Source organism: Cydia fagiglandana, chromosome 22 (genome assembly GCF_963556715.1).
Source record: "Cydia fagiglandana chromosome 22, ilCydFagi1.1, whole genome shotgun sequence".
Classification (NCBI taxonomy): Eukaryota; Metazoa; Arthropoda; class Insecta; order Lepidoptera; family Tortricidae; genus Cydia; species Cydia fagiglandana.
Window position 1 is genome coordinate 2,575,197 of NC_085953.1, and position 20,682 is coordinate 2,595,878.

At 41.0% G+C, this 20,682-nt stretch overlaps 1 protein-coding gene across 1 annotated transcript in view; it reads left to right on the plus strand.

Moving 5' to 3' along the window:
* The window catches only part of LOC134675562 (vinculin), an 83,011-nt gene that overhangs the window by 51,546 nt on the left and 10,783 nt on the right, over positions 1 to 20,682 (plus strand). Inside the window, exons 2-20 of the mRNA XM_063533842.1 lie at positions 2,515 to 2,622; positions 3,258 to 3,403; positions 4,128 to 4,233; positions 5,348 to 5,449; positions 6,087 to 6,219; positions 7,201 to 7,282; positions 8,717 to 8,834; positions 9,367 to 9,488; positions 10,795 to 10,861; positions 11,412 to 11,624; positions 12,233 to 12,369; positions 12,822 to 12,952; positions 13,762 to 13,910; positions 14,534 to 14,599; positions 15,011 to 15,122; positions 16,770 to 16,863; positions 17,192 to 17,381; positions 19,359 to 19,595; positions 20,416 to 20,545. Of these exons, the coding sequence (XP_063389912.1) occupies positions 2,515 to 2,622; positions 3,258 to 3,403; positions 4,128 to 4,233; positions 5,348 to 5,449; positions 6,087 to 6,219; positions 7,201 to 7,282; positions 8,717 to 8,834; positions 9,367 to 9,488; positions 10,795 to 10,861; positions 11,412 to 11,624; positions 12,233 to 12,369; positions 12,822 to 12,952; positions 13,762 to 13,910; positions 14,534 to 14,599; positions 15,011 to 15,122; positions 16,770 to 16,863; positions 17,192 to 17,381; positions 19,359 to 19,595; positions 20,416 to 20,545 (2,443 nt within the window). The remainder of the gene's footprint in view (positions 1 to 2,514; positions 2,623 to 3,257; positions 3,404 to 4,127; positions 4,234 to 5,347; positions 5,450 to 6,086; positions 6,220 to 7,200; positions 7,283 to 8,716; positions 8,835 to 9,366; positions 9,489 to 10,794; positions 10,862 to 11,411; positions 11,625 to 12,232; positions 12,370 to 12,821; positions 12,953 to 13,761; positions 13,911 to 14,533; positions 14,600 to 15,010; positions 15,123 to 16,769; positions 16,864 to 17,191; positions 17,382 to 19,358; positions 19,596 to 20,415; positions 20,546 to 20,682) is intronic.

The window sequence follows — 20,682 nt, forward strand, 5'->3', positions numbered from 1 at the left end:
TAACTGACATTACTGTCTCAGAATACAGCGAACCACGTTCGACGTGTTACCTCTCTGTCGCACCTGTAAATTTGTATGGAAGTGTGACAGGGAGGCAACACATCGACCGTAGTTCGCGGTAGGCTCTCAGTATAAGGAATCTGTATCAAAGTACGAAATCTGAACGCGCCATGCGGTTACTTTCACTTAAATAGTACTGTATACGTGGTTGTGCTCTCTGTCACACTTACCTACGGCGGGTAGGTGTGACAGAGAACACTACGTATTCGCGTTCAGCGAGTGTTTGATTTTACTATAAGTACAGTCGAAGTCAAAGATATGTTTACATTTTTCGCCTTATTACAAAGGAGTAAGGTGCAAAAGTGTAAACATATCTTTGACGTCGACTGTACAGGCACTTGTCAAAGCTCAGTACTTTTGAAACAAACTATTTTGAACTTTAAATAAATAACATAAAAGGGCGTTTTCAGAAATAAATATCGAAAACCCGATTCTCACAGATCCCGGTGTTTTTGGGTTCTTTCAACTCAGAATCACTAGCATATTCAATTCTGATGATAAAATAAAATGTCCCAAAAATTTGTATGAAAATTGTACATTCCACTACGTCACACACATACAAGTGAAACATTTTTTCATACTAAAACGTGACGTAATGGAATGGACATTTTGGGACATCTTTTTTTAATGGTGGGATGGAGAATGCTGTCGATTCTGAGTAGAATGAGCCCAAGAACGTCCAGATGTGAAAGAATCAGGTTTTCAATATTTATTTCTGAAAACGCCCAAAGTCCATTTCCGATTGAATAGGCGTGTGACCGGAAACATCCTGAGTGCAAGTTTTGATGGAATGTAAACTAAATAAATGATATATACAGTGGTACTACTAAACGAAATTAATAACTTAGCTTAAATCTAAAATAGGCCCCCGAGGCATTGTACCAAGGGTGCTGGCGGCATTACCTCGCTGTATCGCAATGCTGATACGTTTTATGCGAGGTAGCAGCCCTTCGATCACCAGTTACGTCAACCAGACGCTTCGCGATTTCTGCGAACAATTTCAAATAAGTTTTAAATTCAAATAAATGTGGAGTCTTGTCTTTTAACTTTAAATCTAACAACTTGCGACATTCTTTTGTATTGTAGTATAGTAGCATTTACTGACAGATATAAGCGCGTATACAGTATGTTTTCTGTAACAGGAGCAATAAATTAAACTGTAGGCTCTACTCCTCAAACTGACCAACATTTGTTCAGCAACTTTTGAAAATATCTCGTGTTTCGATTTTTATTACACTTTAAAGTTTTTTCTAAGACGCAATGTATTGCAAATTTTGTTATGTTAAGAGCGTGACAAGTAACGTCAAACACACTGATGTCAGCGTACATTGAAGGCAATATTTATTATGTATGAAAAAGAAGTAGTCTAAAGGATTCATAATTTTTAAAAGTTGCTGAACAAATGTTGGTCAGTTTGAGGAGTACAGCCTTTAGTTTAATTTATTGCTCATGTTACGGGAAGCACCCTGTATTGTATGTAAAGCACTAAACTAAAGACTAGATACTACGTGATGCACATCTTATATTTTTAACAATGCTGTATGATTAAGAATCTTTGCCCGTTGACATAAAGTTTAAATTCATGTAACTGTAATTTTATAGGTACCCCCCTTTTTCGATTTTGGATCTTACCGTCTTCGTATAGAGTAGAATTTCTTCTGACCGGCATATTTTGTACATGTTTGTACACGATGAGAATAAGTAAAGCGTTGTTATCTCATAAACTGATAAGGCAGGTGCAAGCTTAAGACTTAAGATATCTGCGTTGTATGCTAAGTATCTGTTGTTTCACCATTTCCTTTCAAGTATTTAGGTTCAGGCATAGACTAGGAATCCTCTAGACCGAGTTTAGAGCAATTATTTCATGTAACCAATGATGCCAAAAATGCGGGGGTGCGCGGGACGAGGTGAGCGAAATCCCGTGCCGTGTTTGGTCCGTTCAAAGACACGAACGTCACACAAAGACACTTTCGACTCGCTCATGGAGTAAAATTACCGTATGCGTGGCAGAGGGGGTAGCGCGACTATGCTCAGTCTGGAGGATGCTTTGTCTGTGGGTTCAGGTTTAAAACTTTTGTGCATTAGTGGGTTTAGGCTTCGGTCAAATTTCTTGTTTTTAACTAAGTACCTATTAGGGGCTGTTCATAAATTACCTCATCTATTTTTGTCGATGTTTGACCCCCCCTTAAAATCATCCCAGAGTTCAATGCCAGCTCTGGATACTGGAGGCCTTGTGTTGATCTATTTCAGTGTAAATTTTTAGAATCATATCTCCACTACCTAAAGCTTGTCTGGAAGAGATCGCTCTTTAGCGATAAGACCGCCTGTTGTTACCTCTTGTCTTCATGTATTATGTCAGTTATGTGTGTCTCTCTCTAAACGTGAGGTTGTGAAATAAAGAGGATTTATATTGTATTGTATGATATGTGAAGTAATAGCCGTATCTTTTTCCAGGTCTCGCGGCTGGTTATCCTGCACGAAGAGGCCGAAGATGGCAACGCTATGCCGGACCTGGCGCGGCCCGTGCAGGCCGTGTCGCTCGCCGTCAATAATCTTGTCAAGGTAAGAACATCATAAAACGCAGTGTAGGTGGTGCCGTTCCGAGTGGTGCCGGCATCAGAAAAGAATAGCACCACCCCATCTCGTCCCGTGGGTGTCGTATAAGGCGACTAAGGGAAAACTGGCGACAGATATGCATATGAGCAAGGCTCGCCCGTGTCCTTAGCGGGGTCCTTGCTCACAAGAGCTGTGCGCGCGCCACATCGAAAAAAAAACGCAGAACATCCGTAAATAGTCAATGTCTTGTTTGGAAAAAGACGTGAGACGGCGAATACATAGCTTGCATATTTAACTGACGGAGTATTTTTAGTTCATTCATGTCAATTTTGATCTTTTTTGATATGACAAACAAATTACGATTTAATGCATATTATTTTTTATTATTCTTATTTATTTTTATTATTCTTTAAATTTTGATTTGTATACACTTGACGATCTTTTTGTGAATTTCTGCTATTTTTAAGGAAGAATAACATGTAAATTTTCAATCAGAAATAAATATTATCTATCTATCTATCATATCATATTTTATGTATGAATGTCGGCAAAAAATATTTTCTCCATTATTTGTTTGTAAACTTGTGTCACACTCAGGCCCGTTTTTTTTAAATCCTGACAGCAATCATCTTGTCATACAGGTGGGCCATGAGACCATCGAGTCCTCAGACGACTCTATCCTCAGACACGATATGCCCGGAGCCCTACGAAGAGTGGAAGGCGCTGCCACACTACTACAACAAGCTTCTGATATGCTACGAGCTGATCCTTACTCCGGGCCTGCCAGGTAAAATATTAACATTAGTAAGCAGAGACGAGTAGCGCATTTCAATAACTCATACATACATATTATCACGCCTATTTCCCGGAGGGGTAGGCAGAGACCACGGATTTCAACTTGCTACGATCCTGACATACCTCTTTCGCTTCCTTCACTTTCATAACATTCCTCATACACGCTCGCCTTTTTCAATAACTCAATTGTAACATAATATGTTTTTTGTAGAGTACAAACCAGCCAACTTATCAACAAAATTCCTCTAAAAACCCCGCGCTATGAGGCGGTTCTGCTTCAAAGCTTATGCATCACTGCGACCATTCCTGATCTATTGTGATCGCCACCTCTCTATCCTCGATCCAAACCTGCAACTTCAAACAGCTGCAGGATCTTTTTGATCTCGAGAGACGTCACCACCTCCTCCAACTCCTCCGTGCGCAATATGTGTCCGCCCAGGATTAAGTCACGAGTACGCATTAGGCAAGGGCACTCTGTGAGGATGTGCAAGGGCGTCTCTGCCTCCATACAGAGTCTGCACCGCCCTCCCATGTCACGTTTCCCCATAGTTTGCATAGTTTGAATGTACGAAACCCGTGAGATCCCCAGATCTGCTGAACTTCACGTTGTTAGTTACGGAAGGGAGTTTACCCGATGTGTGGTGACCACAAATTGTCTTAATATGCTTGTAGTTGATATTAACACAGAAATATTCATCAAATTTATCTTTTTGCAGGAAAAAGCTGATAGAAGGTTCGAGAGGCATCCTCCAGGGCACGTCGGCTCTTCTCCTCTGCTTCGATGAGTCTGAAGTCAGGAAAATCGTCAAGGAATGCAAAAAGGTACATTAAGATAATAACTTCATAACTAGGCCCAATAATCATGCTAGACCAGATTTTCTCTAACTTAACAAAGAGAATTTAGTATAGAGACGGATTCTCACAGTTATTTTTAGGGTTCCGTACCCAAAGGGTAAAACGGGACCCTATTACTAAGACTTCGCTGTCCGTCCGTCCGTCCGTCCGTCCGTCTGTCACCAGGCTGTATCTCACGAACCGTGATAGCTAGACAGTTGAAATTTTCACAGATGATGTATTTCTATTGCCGCTATAACAACAAATACTAAAAACAGAATAAAATAAAGATTTAAATGGGGCTCCCATACAACAAACGTGATTTTTGACCAAAGTTAAGCAACGTCGGGAGTGGTCAGTATGTACTTGGATGGGTGACCGTTTTTTTTTGCTTTTTTTTATTTTATTTTTTTGCATTGTGGTACGGAACCCTTCGTGCGCGAGTCCGACTCGCACTTGTTGTAAAGTAAATTTACTGCAAAAAGAAGTAAAGGCCAAAGGTACGGCGCAAATTCGAAAATTGGCACCATATGGCCTATGCTTGTGTAGATGGCGACATTTAACAAAAACACATATCAGTGAAAGAACAAGGATCAAAGTCAAATGGCGTTCTTAAAGTTTTGGCAGGCGGGCGAAAGATGGCAGTAAATTTACTGTGGCTACAAAAATTACTTTGACAATCCGCCTCTATATCAAATTCTCTTTGTTAATAACCATGAGTCCTAAACGACTGTGGACTTACTCAATTTGTTTTTTCATAACGCATTTTCGTAATACACGTAAGCTAGTCTACCATTACCTGTCATATGCTGAGTCTCCTTTACCATCTCTGAACGAACCCGGTTCGCATATTCCATTTTGAGAAATCCCGTGTTCTAGGAAAGCAGCAGTCAATACAATACTTATTAGAATGCACCCATCGCACCCATTTCTTTTTTACGTGTAATAAACATATTTGCTGCTTTTGTGGATACATTTTTTACATATTTGCAGACCATAGAGCCTGTTCTGTGCTCAGCAGACGGGTAAAGCTCTGTCCTCCGATATTTTTGTATGATACATCCCTTTCATTGTAATTAGAACCTTGTGATTGTGTCCTTAGGTGCTAGATTACCTTGGCGTGGCAGAAGTGATAGATACTATGGAAGACTTGGTGCAGTTCCTGAGAGACATATCGCCGGCGCTGTCGAGGGCCGCTAGAGAGGTAAGTTTCGAACTAAGAGATTTGCAAGTTTAAGTATTTGGGACTAAGGTCGTAAATCCATTATCCCGTGCAAATTCAGGGCTTAGAGTGACCCGGTACAGAGGTAAATACATTTGAAACCGAACTAAGTGATTTAAAATTTTAGGTATTGGCGGGTTGCGCCTTTTTTACAAGCTTTTATTTACTTTCACCTGACCGTTGTCTGTCGGTCTGTAATCAAATCTTGCAAGTTAAATTTGATCCACTTCCCGGTTTCCGATTGAGCTGAAATGTTGCATACATACGTAAGTCGGGTGACAATACAATATTATGGTGTCATCGAGCTGATCTGATGATGGAGACAGGAGGTAGGAACTCTGTGATAAAACAACGAAACCTAATTGTGTTAGGGGTTTTTAGAATTGTCTCGATGAGTATTAGTTGTCTGTCGTAAGAAAAGTACAGTCAGCGATAAAAGCTTGTACCAAAAATGTATTTTTGCCAAAAACTTATTGTATTTAGCTTATATTATATTGGCAATTCGTATGTAACTGAATTGCCTTTATTTAAAAGCACGATTTAAACCCATTCTAAACCCGATCAAGTTTGAGCTCACTGAAATGCTTTTATGTTTGATTGAGTGTTTTCCTGTCTGTAGGTAGCGGCCCGCGCAGCGGAATTAACCCACCCTCCTCACGCGGAAACCTTGGCGCGGTGTCTTGAGAGCGTCAAGCAACTGGCTCCCGTGCTGATCTGCTCTATGAAGATATACATACATATTCTTACCGAAGGTACGGCCTGTTTTGTTATAATATAATATAATAATAATATAATTTATTTATTCAGATAACTAGTATCCATTGGGGTTAAGTACATAGTGACTTAAAATCTATTGTTAATATTTAAAATACTAAAACTTAAAATAATAAAATTTAAATGCACAACATAAAATTAGTTAAATTAAAAATCAAAATAAATAAAATCAATCAAATTGAAATGCACAATAAATCAAGTCAATTACTTAAAATAAAATTTACACAATTAACTTATTCACTTTCAATTAACTATGATCATTAACTTATTAATGTGCTTGTGCATGGGAGAATCAGGCTTCTCCACAAACATCCTTAGGATGCCGTTGGAGCTGCTCCGCATCCTACTGACTAGCGAGGCAGTTCTTTTGCGCAGGATGGCGTGAAACCCGTCTGTGCGTGCCTCCGCAAACATTTTAGGAGCGCTACAGAAGCGGGGCAGCTTCAACAATGCCCGAAAGCCGTTATTATATTGAACCCTCAGGGCACTGAGCGACTTCTGAGTTGAACCACAGGCAGCTCGTATAGAAACTCTGACAGAACGCTTTAAATAGCGTGATTGTTATGTGGTGGCAAACAAACGTGCGGCCCGTCCGATGATAAGAGGACAAGGCCGCCACGTGTAGTATTCGAGCGAGATGACCTATCTCTATGTCGTACCCCTTTGGGCACTGATGTGGCTTTCTATATCAAAATATATTTTAACATATTCACTGCCAGCGTTCACTGTTCGTAGTCGCTTTTTGCTACAAAGCGGAAAACCACGCTATCGGCTACGCTCGTTGAGCGTAGCTCGCACCGGCGGTGAATGTGAATGCAGAGTTGCCATAATGGAAATAAGATACCTTTTTGACATAAAAAAAACATATTATACTGCAACAGTATTCTCTTACATTTAGGTCTTCCTAAGTTTCAAGCGTTTGTCTTCTGTTATCTCATATCAATGGTTTTTATTGGCAGGTGGCAAAGGTATTGAAGAGGCGGCGGAGAATAGAAACTACCTTGCCCAAAGGATGGCTGACGAAATTCATGAAATCATCAGGTAAATATAACTAGATTAAGGGTCGGTTGCACCAAACTGTTCGTATCGTCAAAGAGTTCGCTAAATTTTTATGTATGGAAAGTTTCATAGTAAGGCGCCGGGGCGCGCCGGTCGACGTTGATCAGTCTGTCAAATGAGGTTGGTGCAACTGACCCTTAGTGCCAGTTGCACCAACCACATTTGACGGACTGATCAACGTCAGCCGGCGCGCCCCGGCGATTTACTATGAAACTCTCCTTACATAAAAATTTAGCGAACTCTAACTCTTAGTCTCATATGTGTAATTGTGTAATTTACTAGAAAACCTACCTACCGTCTTGTCTGATTTAATTCATAGCGCTATAATACTACTTTTCCGTAACATGCCCGGAAATATTGTCATTAAGTTTGGTACAGTCAAAGAATTTAATATCAGTACCATTTCGTACCTTGTCACAATGGCAATCAATATGAAAGACGCTAAGGGACCACATACTATGTATCAGGGGCGTATTTTGAAATTTGGAACCCCGGGCCAATACGTTTCGCCGCCCCAGAAGTTAAGGAACAAAAACAAAATGCAATCCCCCAGGGGCGGCATATAACGCCCCTGGGGGTTGGCGCCCCGGGCTATGGCCCGCATGGCCCTAGGGTAAGTAAATACAAGTGCACACTATTGTCACTGAGACAAGGTACGAAATGGCACTGAAATTAAATTGCTTGGCCTTACAGTAGACTGGGAAAACTTATTAATTGGGTGCTTTAGCTTAGGATTTTCATTGCATGGTGTAAGCGGTGGTGGCCGAGTGGATATGACGTCCGACTTTCAATTCGGAGGTCGCGAGTTCAAATCCTGGCTCGTACCAATGAGTTAATCGGAACTTATGTACTTATGTATATTAGAATTTCAGATAGTTATTTTGTTTTAGGTGGTAATTCTGTGATATACCTATGTGTGCTAAACATACTATACTCAGGGACCCGTCTTGAATAGGGGATATTACTGCAATGTTCTGCCGCCAGAGTGCAGCACTACCGACTCAGTAAATTCATAGACTAACCTATACATACTGTGCCTTAAACTGTTTTTTGACAAGTTTTCACAGACAATAAAATATGACATTGATGCATCAAGGCGATTTGTTAACAAGGGCCTACCGGTAAACGCGAAAATCCAAATTTAGTTATCAGCCTCTTTATCGCTCGAATGTGCAAGTGTGATAGAGAGATTAGATAACGAAATTTCGATTTTTTTTTCGCGATAGGTCATGTGATTGACGTGACGTGTGATGTGTCAATGTGGTTTGTTTACTGTATGTGCCACAAAGGTGCCATCTACGCAAAGCTTTGCCTAATATTCCCTATAACCGAACGACCTCTCTTCGCTTGCCCTTTTAGACCCAACTCGGCCAGCAATTCTCAGACTATGTATTAATGTACCATTCTTTATTACAGAGTACTGCAGCTGACGTCGTACGTGGAGGACGGGGGAGAGAAGGACAACATTGCCGTCCTGAAGGCTCTGCAGGCGCAGATACATGGCAAGATGGCTAACGCGCACGAATTCCTCAATGTAAGTTCGTTTAGTATGTTGCTGTCATTGTACACCTTAAAAGTTTTCTGTTGAATATTACTAGGTACCACAGAGGTGGGCTAAACTAGCCACGGAGTGGGTGCTACAATGTAAACGCCGGCAAGGTCGGCCTAAGAGGAGATGGCGGGACGACCTGGACACATTTCTCAGCCATTGGACATATGCTGCACTTAATCGGGAGGATTGGAGGTCTAGCGGGGAGGCCTTTGCCCAGCAGTGGGACACCTTATAGGCTTTAAAAAAAAATACTAGGTACCGTAACAAAAGGGTAATTGGTACATTTGGTACAACAGCCCCTAACTGTCGAAAAGCCAAGCAGCTACGCTTCCGTGGACAATAGGCCTTAATTTTTCACTTCTTTCTCGCGCACGACATATCGTCACAAATCAGGCGCAAATCAAAGTTCGTGGCGGCTTAGTGGTTCCAGAATCTGGTGTTTTCTATGAAATAAATTTGTAATTTCAAAGGTGAAAACGACTGTTTTTGAGTATTTATTGTTGTTGTTGTGCAGGATCCTGACGCCTTACGCAACAGCAGCGGCGAAAGGGCTCTCCGCTCGGTGCTTACTTCAGCGCAACGCGCCGCCGAACATCTGGGACCTACCCACGCTGATGCCATTCGCAGACTCGTAAGGTAAGCTAATAATCAGCAAAATAAAGCGATTGACAAAATTAAATATCGACATGTCTGTTATCGACGTTATATACTTTAACTTATACTTTTTTTTAAACGACATATGTAAATTTATTTATTATTAAATTGCTGACTTGTATTTTAAACATGATATTTTGTCCTTTTGTTCATTTTTTTCATGCTAAAAATAATAATAATTTATAGTACGTCGGTTCCTCACTCTGCGGCCCTGACCACCGGCAGCTTGGGCCCTGCCCCGCTGCCGGCGGCACCCTAGGTTAGGTTTTTTATAATGTGTTTATAAGTATTTTTTATTGTTTTGTAAGTGTTTTTATATTTTACTTTTGTATTCATATTACAAAAACCCTAGCCTAAGAACAATGATGAATAAAGAGAATAATAATTTAATAATAAATAAATTTACTTTTACTTAAATATTTATGCATTACATTTTATAAGAAGATAGCTACCGCGAAATACACAACACATTCGATATCATCTTCTCTTTTGATATATTGGTAGTTTTCTATTATTTTGGCACTGTATACTACACGTGTTTACGTTTTAATTTTCAAGTTCTAACTATATGTACCTAATAAAAAAAAATACCGCTTTGTAATTGATTTGCGTTATTGAAATTTCTCGGTAACTTACCTACAGCAAGTAGATTTATCGATGTTTTATTTTCTCAAACACTCCTTTTTGCCACATAGACTTCTATGCCTGCTAATAATGTATAGTTTGGATGAACTTCGTTTGCAAGGCTTTGGGTCTTAAGGGGGCACCCTAACGCCAATGACCTTCGATCTGAATCCCTTAAGGGGCCCACTGATTAACAGTCCGCCGGACGGTATCGGCCTGTCAGTTGTTCGGAACTGTCAAAATTTGTTCTAACTGACAGGCCGATACCGTCCGGCGGACTGATAATCAGTGGGCCCCTTAAGTTTTCTTATGTCTTTTGTAGCTTATCGTATTAACAGCAGCGGCTTTAAGCAATATAGTATCCCATATTTACTTCAAAGTTCATCGTTTTGAACAATTTTAGGCCAAAAACCTGGTTTTCTGGCCATAACTTTTGTGTTAATTAGTTTCAAATTAAAATCTCTGACACGGTTTTTCGACACGGCAAAGACAAACCCAAATATGTAGATTTCGTATATGTGAGATCCTTCACAGCAACCTAGTTACGAAAAAAGTGATTTTATAGAAAACTTCATAAAATAAATATATTAATTTTTTTTCAAAATTTGGTACCATACAGTTATAAAATTCAATCATCATCATACCCACCGTGTTCTGTTTTCAGGTCTGGCGGGATAAATGGCGATCAACTGTGCGATGAAAGACAATACGGCCATGGAAGAGAAGCCAAGGTAATGTCTCAATATATATTTTAGAATTCTTATTGATTTTAAAATTCAATTACCTATCGTTCGATTTTTTTTTTATTATGAATGGGCTTACTCATGGCCACAGACTAGCCGAGGCGTAGACGTGGCCTACGATGGAGCGAGCTCGCCCAGAAGGTGCCTGTTCACTCTTGATTTAATCAGAACATAGACATAAAACAATTGCTGAAGGAACAAATATATATTATTTTGTTTTAGTTCATATTTATATTCATATATTTATTTATTTTTGGTATAACAAACAACTATAGGATAATTTTATTTACTTTATCCTATAGTTGTTTGTTATCCCAAAAATCGAAATAAAAATAAAATTAGGATCTTGACGTCACGTTACTACCAAAACGAGATCTCCATGAAAACGTTTTATCTTGCCTATTTTTCTGTCAGTTACAATTTTAATATTTTATCATAAATATTGAGGTAATAAGAATTGTTAATTCAATATAAATGTCAGCTAACTATCGATTATTGTCATTATAAAATAAATATCATTCGTTATAATTCTTTGCAGGCACTAAACCTAGCCTCTGACCTTCGCAACCAAATCAACGAAGTGGACTCCATAGTGAACGAAGGAGTCCGCGCCGCGGAGCAAGCCGGGGGGAAAACCATGCGAGCAAGAATGGAGACCGCTCATAAATGGCTTCTGCATCCTAACGCCGACCCCCACACGAGGGTCGAGGGCCAGAAGGCGATTAACAGTATCGTTTCTCAGGGTCAGAGGGTAAGTAACAAAAAAACGTAAAGCCGTCGCTACGCTCGGGATTCCACATTATTCACAAAGAAATCAGAGACGAAGGGTGAGGTTAAAGAAAAATATGTTTTTGTGCCCCTCACTACGCTCGGTATTCCGCATTAGTCCTCGTCAGTCGTGGCTGCATCTCAAAGCATCATCTTCAAGGCCAGTGGGCTATATTTAACAGAGTGCATCTAAAGGCCACTTGCACCATTCACTAACCCGGGGTTAACCGGTTAAACCATGGAGTTACCATGGTTACCAGTACAATTTGACACTGTGTTAACAGTTTAACCGATTAAGCCCGGGTTAGTGGAATGGTGCAAGTGGGCCTAAGGATAGTATTCCATCTATCCAATACCTTGGTCCAATATGTACAGTCGCCATCAGATATATCTGAGCCGCTAAGGCGTTCACAAATATCTGAACGCGCCTCTATTGTCAAGGCGTTAGAGTGCGTGTTCAGATATTGTGAACACCTTGGCCGCTCCGATATATCTGATGGCGACTGTACTTACTTCTCACATTTTGCTTAATGAGAAAGTGAGACGCATTTATCTTTTACCTCACAACTAAACAAACCTTCTTTTATACAGATCGCGGATGGCCTTCAAGGGCGAGAGAAAGCTGAAATCCTTCAACTGTGTTCGGACGTGCAACGTTTATCCGACAAGTTGGCCGACTTGTGCGCCAGCGGACGTGGAGACTCCGAAGAAGCGCGAGCGATCACCAGGTAACATTATTACAATGTAATGTTTAACTATTGCTCGCTGTGGGTAAAGAAAGCGTATCCTGAATTGGTAGTTGCCAGTTAGTTGTATTTTATAATTGTTGATGTATTATTATTATTTTTGCGTGTATGTAAATTCAATGTTGACGTGTAAAAGTGCCCTTGTGGCCTGTTTGCTGAATAAATGTTGAAGTTTGAAGTTTGGCCGTGCTCACAAATCGAGTACGCTTTGCAAGGAAATTGCTGCGCGTGTCATTTTTTCCAGTTGACCTTTGCATAGAATGAGGTGAAAGTGAAAATGGTTTGGTAATAATATCATGAAAGTCGAGTTAAATTGTGTGAAAATGGGATTTGTTTACTGCGTCATGTTTATAGTTGCATTGCATCCTATATTTGAAATTGTACCCTCGATGTCGGCATTTGAGAATATCTCCATAATCGGAATAATGTTTTAGGGAGTTGACAGAGAAGCTGCACGCACTGCAGCGTGCCATGGATCGCGCTTGCGTTAACCGCGTGGTTGAAGACTTCATCGATGTCGCCGCTCCGCTGCGCCACTTTACTGAAGCCGTCAACGCACCTGAAGGTAGGCTTTCCTCCTCAGTCGTTCCCTCACTGCTGAGGATCGCGGCTTCGACGGAAACGTTGCAATAGGCTTCTCCATTTATTGTGCTCTTCAGCTTGATGGAGAACCTGTGACATATGCATCTGCAGTTCTTTGCAGACCAGGGCCCTGTTTACTAGTATCAAATGCTTGTAAGTCCCTTTTTGACAGCTTTTGCTAGAAAGGGACTTCCACTTGTATTATAAGTTACAAGCTTTTGATAAACAGGGCACTGGTCTGACCATCGCGTGGGACTGGGTCCTCTGGGGAAGGTAGGCTTTACGTGGGAGAGTTATAGCATTATAATTTAGTAATTGACGAGAAACGCAATAATTACAGACATATATATTATAGCGTGTACTGTGTAACGTATCATATATTCAGTTTCTATTTGCGAGTTCCTATAATTGGCTCTGTAATGCTATCTAAAAAGTCTAATGCATCATTCATAGCTGTTGGAATTCCTTGTATAAATAAATAAATAAAAATATTGCAAAAGACTGTAAAAACTTAGGTACAACAGTATTGGAGCTAATATACTCCCCTGTGGCACTCCGCAACGAATATGGTATTTGTAAAACTAGCTTTATGTTCTATTTTTGTACATTGATATATTTTAGTAAGGTAAAAGTGTACACAGTTTAACGCATTTCTTCTTAATACACGCTCTTCTAATTTGTTCTATTATATCGGTATATTACAAAGTCAAACGCTTTGCTTAGATCTAAAAGGCCTTCAATACAAACTCGTCAACTAATACAGGAAATCTCTAACTTGTATCAATTTACCAGGTACCCCCGGCCGTGAAGCCAACTTCCACGACAAGGCAGCTGCCCTACAGGCGTTCAGCCAACGAGCTGCCGCCACTGCCAATATGGTTGCGGCTAACTCGCACCATAACAAGAGGCTTGCTGATCAGCTCACGCACCATGCTAGAGAGGTAATCGATAAAACATTGATGAAGTAAAGGCAAAATAGAAAAAATCATGGTGAGACTAGAACTTATGGGACTAGGACACCGACCCACCGCTTTACCGAGTTACCGAGCGGTGAACATTTCCACCGTATCCCTTATTGTTTGCAGACATTAGGGGGTACCTAAATCTACCGTGTGAGCACGACTATACTCTTAAAAATTGTGATATAAGCAGGTGGTTATGCTGTTTTGTAGTTTTATTTTCTATTTTCTCTTCAACCGTAATATTAACCCCTTTATAAGGTATAAGGGTGTCAGAATTTATGCAAAATTGATCCCTATCACTTTGAAATAAAGTTCAACAGGTGGGAAATTGATTCCCTCTGCCTTATAAAGGCTTAACCATACAACTAAAATAACTATATACGACCTTTCATGTAAATAATGTAGATTGGTCGTATTTTGATATTATTTGGTGGCCCATGAGGGGTCATATTGTTACCAAATTTCTGGTGTTATCAGAAATCGAATAAGCTATGAAAACCGGTTAGTTTGTATGGTAATGAACCGTTTTTATTGTTCTTAAGTACGATAAGTCGAGTCGTGAGAAAGGTTAACATATATTTAACTTGTTTTTTCTCTTTTAGGTTGAAAAACTGTCTCCCCAACTCGTGGCAGCCGGCAAGATCAGGCTCAACTATCCCGAAAGCAAGGTGAGTTAGATAATAACCCTTTACCCTAACCCTACCCCGAAAATAAAAGTTTCGTTATCTGTCTCTCTATCTCTATGCGATCTATCTATGCGATGGAGAGACAACGAAATTTAGATTTTTATTTAGTAAAAATATTATAGTAGTGTGACTACTAAAAAAAACTCAAATCAAAATATTTAATCAAAATAATTTAATTTATTTCCAAAAGTTGTGCTAGTTAAATAAAATTAATCGTGCAAAATATTAAATTTAATATTTATGCTTTTTTAAATACATATTAGTACGGTTTAAATAGGTACAACAAACCTTTAACTTGTTTAAAGAATGAAACAGGTAAAAAAACCTAAATTATACACAAAATTGATTTAGCTAAAATAATAATAGTTAGTAGTAATTTAATTGGTTTTGTAGGTGGCAGAGGAGCATTTCAACAATCTGAAAAACCAGTATGCCGACGCGGTTCTGCGCGTGCGTGACTTGTGCGACCAGGCCGTCGACCCGCTTGACTTCGTACGCACCGCCGGTAAGACAATTTAATATTATACATAATGTTATCCAAATATAATGTTACCCATGGATAAAAATATATCAGAACCCAGACATTATTATTTTATTTTTCTAAAATCATCATTGTCATTTCAACCAGAGATACAGCAGTTTTGAAAAGTGAAAGCCACTTAATTATTTTCCATCGTATTTCCACGGAAACGAGCGAACGTGTCTTGCTATTTCAGTCAGTCTCGATACAAAAAAATACTGAGGGACTGGTACTGAAGTATCGTTGATAAATACGAACGTTTCCGGGAAAATACGATGTACCTACCATCTGCGAGGCGATTGCGATAAAAAGTGATTTTCTAGTAGAATGTAGCAGAGTTTTTACATGACATTCGTCACCACCCTGCCTGCGAAGCCGATGGTCCTGGGTTCGAATCCCAGTAAGGTCACAAACAGTCAGTAAGGTATGTATTTAAGTATTTATATATTATATATACAGGGTGAAATTTAAATCACTGGCCATATTCATTCCCGGCACTAGGTCACACTTAAGGAATCTATTTAGCGAAAAAAAAGAGTACATTTTTTTTAATTTTCATTTTTCAATTTTTAAATATTTTCCACGAGTCGTGGTCACCCTATTACCACAAATGTAAACAAACCTAATAGTAGGTTCTAACAACAACATCAGCAAACCCTTATCTGACCTACACTAAACCTTATAATCGTTGCAATAGGGTCCACCCAGTTAGTGTTGGCGATGGTAGGCAGGTTTATCAATTTCGAGGGTAGTCTAAACCATTCCGTGCTAGCGGTAAACATAACGGTAAGCATAAATGATTAGTCACTCGTCACTCGCTAACCTTAAAATAATAATCGCGCGCGTACTAAGGTTTAAAAAAATGATTTCGAACCGGGAATATTACGAAATGGTACGGTGTTATTTATTAAGTGGTGAGTGTTTACGTGGTGCACAAAGATTATACGAAATGGAATCAGTTCCACGCCTTCGCAGACAAGGATTGAATCCAAGAGTACCATCTCGTGGGACTTTCATTAATTGCGTCGACTTTTAATCAAATGTAAGTACATAAGTTGATTCAATTTTTTAAATACGCCTGAATGCAAAGATTCCTGACCTAGTTTTTACTCATTGTTTTTAAGCCACGGACGTTTTGTTAATAATTATTAGTCAGAAATAACATTTTAGATTAAAAATGGGTTGCCTTTGCATTTTGACGGTTCTAAGCCCGTTAAAGTATGAAAGGAAAAATTAGCAACTTATGTAGGTAATCTCGCTGCAATAGGGTTCATAATTGGTGACGCGATTGCAAACAGCGGGAGCGGCGGGGTGTCAATGACCTTAACTGATAAGAGAGAAGTGTAGTGGGTAGTTGTCGGTTCACCATAACGTACGAGGTTTTTAGGACAACTTGATGATGAGTTATTTCGAAAAAAATGTACTGAGCGGTATTAAAAGGAAAAACACGTGTTTAATATTTTTTCGAGTTCTTTCGGGTGTTTCAATTTGGCCAGTGATTTAAATTTCACCCTGTATATATCGTTGTCTGAGTATCCACAACACAAGCCTTCTTGAGCTTACTGTGGGACTTAGTCAATCTGTGTAAGAATGTCCTATAATATTTATTTATCATTTATTCGTGTTTTGTAGGCGAGCTGATGCAGAAACACACGTATCTGTGCGAGGACGCCATCCGCAACAACGATTCGCAGAAGATGGTGGACAACACCTCCGCTATCGCCAGGTACCGTGACTATAAATTGTAATACGTTATACATTTTCTTGGGCCTTCGGAGCAGCGATTTTTCCGAAAATATTTATTACTGATTACTGATAGATGAATCTATAGTGTGGACAGTAAAGGCCTGCTTAAATTTACTGCCATATTTCGACAGAATGTAAAACCGTTAGAACGCTATTTGACTTTGATCCTTATTTTTTCACATATCAGTGAAAGTCAAATGGCGTTCTAACAGTTTTAATCGTCTGTCGAAAAATGGCAGTAAATGTATTGTAACTTTATAATTTACAATGACAGGTAACTCTCTATTTCAAATTCTCTTTGTTTTTAGGTTAGCAAACCGCGTTCTCCTGGTCGGCGGCGCCGAGCGCGAAAACACTGAAGACGCCGAATTCGCTCGCGCCTTAAACAGCGCACATCAACGCTTGCAAGCGGCCATCGCCCCGGCCGTGCACCGCGCTAAGGCTGTGGCTTTGGGAGATTCTTCACAAGCGCCCGCGTGGCGGCAGGCTAACTCTGAGGTGAGATATTTAAAAACGGTTAGTTACATGAGCTACACTTTGCGCTGAGCGTGAAAACACTTAGGACGCCGAATTCGCTCGCGCTCTTAACAGCGCACATCAACGCTTGCAAGCGGCCATCGCCCCGGCCGTGCACCGCGCTAAGGCCGTGGCTTTGGGAAATTCTTCACAAGCGCCCGCGTGGCGGCAGGCTAACTCTGAGGTAAGATATGTACACGGTTAGCTACACTGCGCTGAGCGCGAAAACACTGCAGATGCCGAATTCGCTCGCGCTCTAAACAGCGCACATCAACGCTTGCAAGCGGCCATCGCCCCGGCCGTGCACCGCGCTAAGGCCGTGGCTTTGGGAGATTCTTCACAAGCGCCCGCGTGGCGGCAGGCTAACTCTGAGGTAAGATATTTAAAAACTGTTAGTTACACGGTTAGCTATACTTTGCGCTGAGCGCGAAAACACTGAAGTAGCCGAATTCGCTCGCGATCTTAACAGCGCACATCAACGCTTGCAAGCGGCCATTGCCCCGGCCGTGCACCGCGCTAAGGCCGTGGCTTTGGGAGATTCTTCACAACCGCCCGCGTGGCGGCAGGCTAATTCTGAGGTAAGATATTTAAAAACGGTTAGTTACACGGTTAGCTACACTTTGCGCTGAGCGCGAAAACACTGAGGACGCCGAAGTCGCTCGCGCTCTTAACAGCGCACATCAACGCTTGCAAGCGGCCATCGCCCCGGCCGTGCACCGCGCTAAGGCTGTGGCCTTGGGAGATTCTTCACAAGCGCCCGCGTGGCGGCAGGCTAACTCTGAGGTAAGATATATGTAAAAACGTTTAGTTCCACGGTTAGCTACACTTTGCTTAACAGCGCACATCAACGCTTGCAAGCGGCTATCGCCCCGGCCGTGCACCGCGCTAAGGCCGTGGCCTTGGGAAATTCTTCACAAGCGCCTGCGTGGCGGCAGGCTAATTCTGAGGTAAGATATGTAAAAGCGGTTTGTTACACGGTTAGCTACACTTTGCGGGGTAGCTATATAGATCACACTAAACAACTTTTACCTACTATGGGACTAATTCTGAAAACAGACTCTGATTGGCGGATAGCAGCGGTCGGCAACCTTTAAGTAGTCAAGGGTCACATAGTAATTAACGAAGTTGAAGCGGGCCGCACTTTGTTAATATTTGTGACTTTATCAGACAGTGATAAAATAGCCAGGAGGGCTCGCGGGCCGCCTGTTGCCGACCGCTGACGGATAGTAAAGCATAAGAAAATTATGTGTTCCGCAGGTACAATGTCAAAACCACAACTACAGAATAAATAATAGTACTAGGTACAGAAGACTTACTCTCTAATAAAACGCATCTGTTACGATCAGGGCAGATATGGCCGCAAGGTGGCGACAGTACCACGCGCGGCTTATGGCTAGCCACTAAAATTGGTGTGAAACGGATGTACTTTTAGCTACCTGTAGCAAAGCGACGAAATCGCGGAGTGAGCCACGCCTGTTACAACCTATAATAACTTTCTTTTTCACCACACCAGCTCGGAAAGGTTAACTTTGCACTTCAAAAACTAATAGCAAAGTTGCATTTTATTCACATGTGAGGCAAAGTAATCAAATGCAAATTTTGAGTTGTTTTCTTATGTTTGCTGGTAGAATTGACTTTTGAGTGAAGATTTTGGATGATAAATATTTAATAACATTCATTTGGATTTGATATTGTTTGATTTTGTTTGATATTTTACATTTAATATTTGCTTCGGGTTGGTGTGGTGAAAAATTTTGTGTTTCACTCGGGGGCAAATTTTGTTTAACCCTCGTGCTTTGAAACCCTCGCAACGCTCAAGATTCCATTTTTTGAACCACTCGCTACGCTCGTGGTTTAATTTTGGAATCTTTCGCTTGCTCGGGTATCAATATTAGCACGAACGGTTAAACAAGAACTTTGCCCCCTTGTAAAACAAATAACTATTGTTTTTTTTCACAGATCATCAACGCAGCTTCCGCCGTGGAATCCGCTCTATCCCGCCACTACGCGCCGCCGCCGCCGCCGCCGGCGCTGCCCGAGGCGCTGTCGGCGCTGCGCGTGTCCAAGCAACAAGCGCCCCCGCGCCCGCCCCCGCCCGCCGGCGGCGCGCCGCCCCCGCGCCCGCCGCCGCCCGACACCGACGACGAGGGCGAGGACATATTCAGCAGGCAGCCGCATCCCAGCCAACCTATTCTGGTGAGCCACTTTGAACCTTATCTCGGTGCGTTAAGGTTGATATCGCAAAAGTCACTAAGTACCACCACGAGTTCATAACCATAGTGAACCGTGTTAGTACTAATAGAAGGTCGATTTTTGTTTAATTTTTTTTTAGTCATTAGTGACTTTTGCTTGTCACCTGACGATATATGGCCAGTCAAAGTTAGTAAGATATTGGTGGCCTATGAGAGGACGACTGTTATGAAACTGCTTGCAGTCGCATCCCGATCGACCTATAAGTGACTTTGGACCTTGATAAAATAAGGTCCATCTACGAAGCCCTGGCACGTGTTCTTTTAGGGTCGACGATTAACTATGTTAATGATTAGGAAAAAGATACAAATTTAAGGCGAGTTGCTTTTAAGAACAAAGTAATCCATAAACACACATTAAATACCTCAAGGTCGTCTAGAAGAGATCGCTAGCTATAAGACCGCTTGTTGTTTACCTCTACTTGTGTTTTTTTTTTCTGCAAACATCTATTGTCATTCTACCAATGCGTGATGTAAATAATAATTTTGGTGGCCCATGAGGGGAGCTTGATGGTAACCACAATAATATGAATAAAATAGACTCTTATTACAAAAATTGCATCAATGGAATCAAATCTAAACTTCATAGCGAATATCAACCTTATGACTAAATTTTATTCTTTCGAATTTCACAGCAAGCGAGCAAGCAAGCGTGGCGACTATAGCCCAAGCCCTCTCGCTCATAAGAGGAGGTTTGTGCCCAGCAATGGGACATATTTGTATAGGCTGAATTATTTTATTTTTTAATTTTAATACTTGTTTCTCAGGTGGCAGCGCACAACCTCCACAAGGCCGTGCGCGAGTGGTCGTCCAAAGACAACGAGATCATCGCCGCCGCCAAACGCATGGCTATCCTCATGGCGCGCCTGTCCGAACTCGTACGCTCCGATTCTAAGGGTATGTCTTTCATTTCCTTCTTATTTCTCTAAGGGTGGTATTCCACCTGTCCAATTTGTCCAATTCGAAATATGAGACGAAAATGGAGCTTTCCAGGAAATTGTATACCGTTGTCCCGTTCAAACGCGAATTCTTTG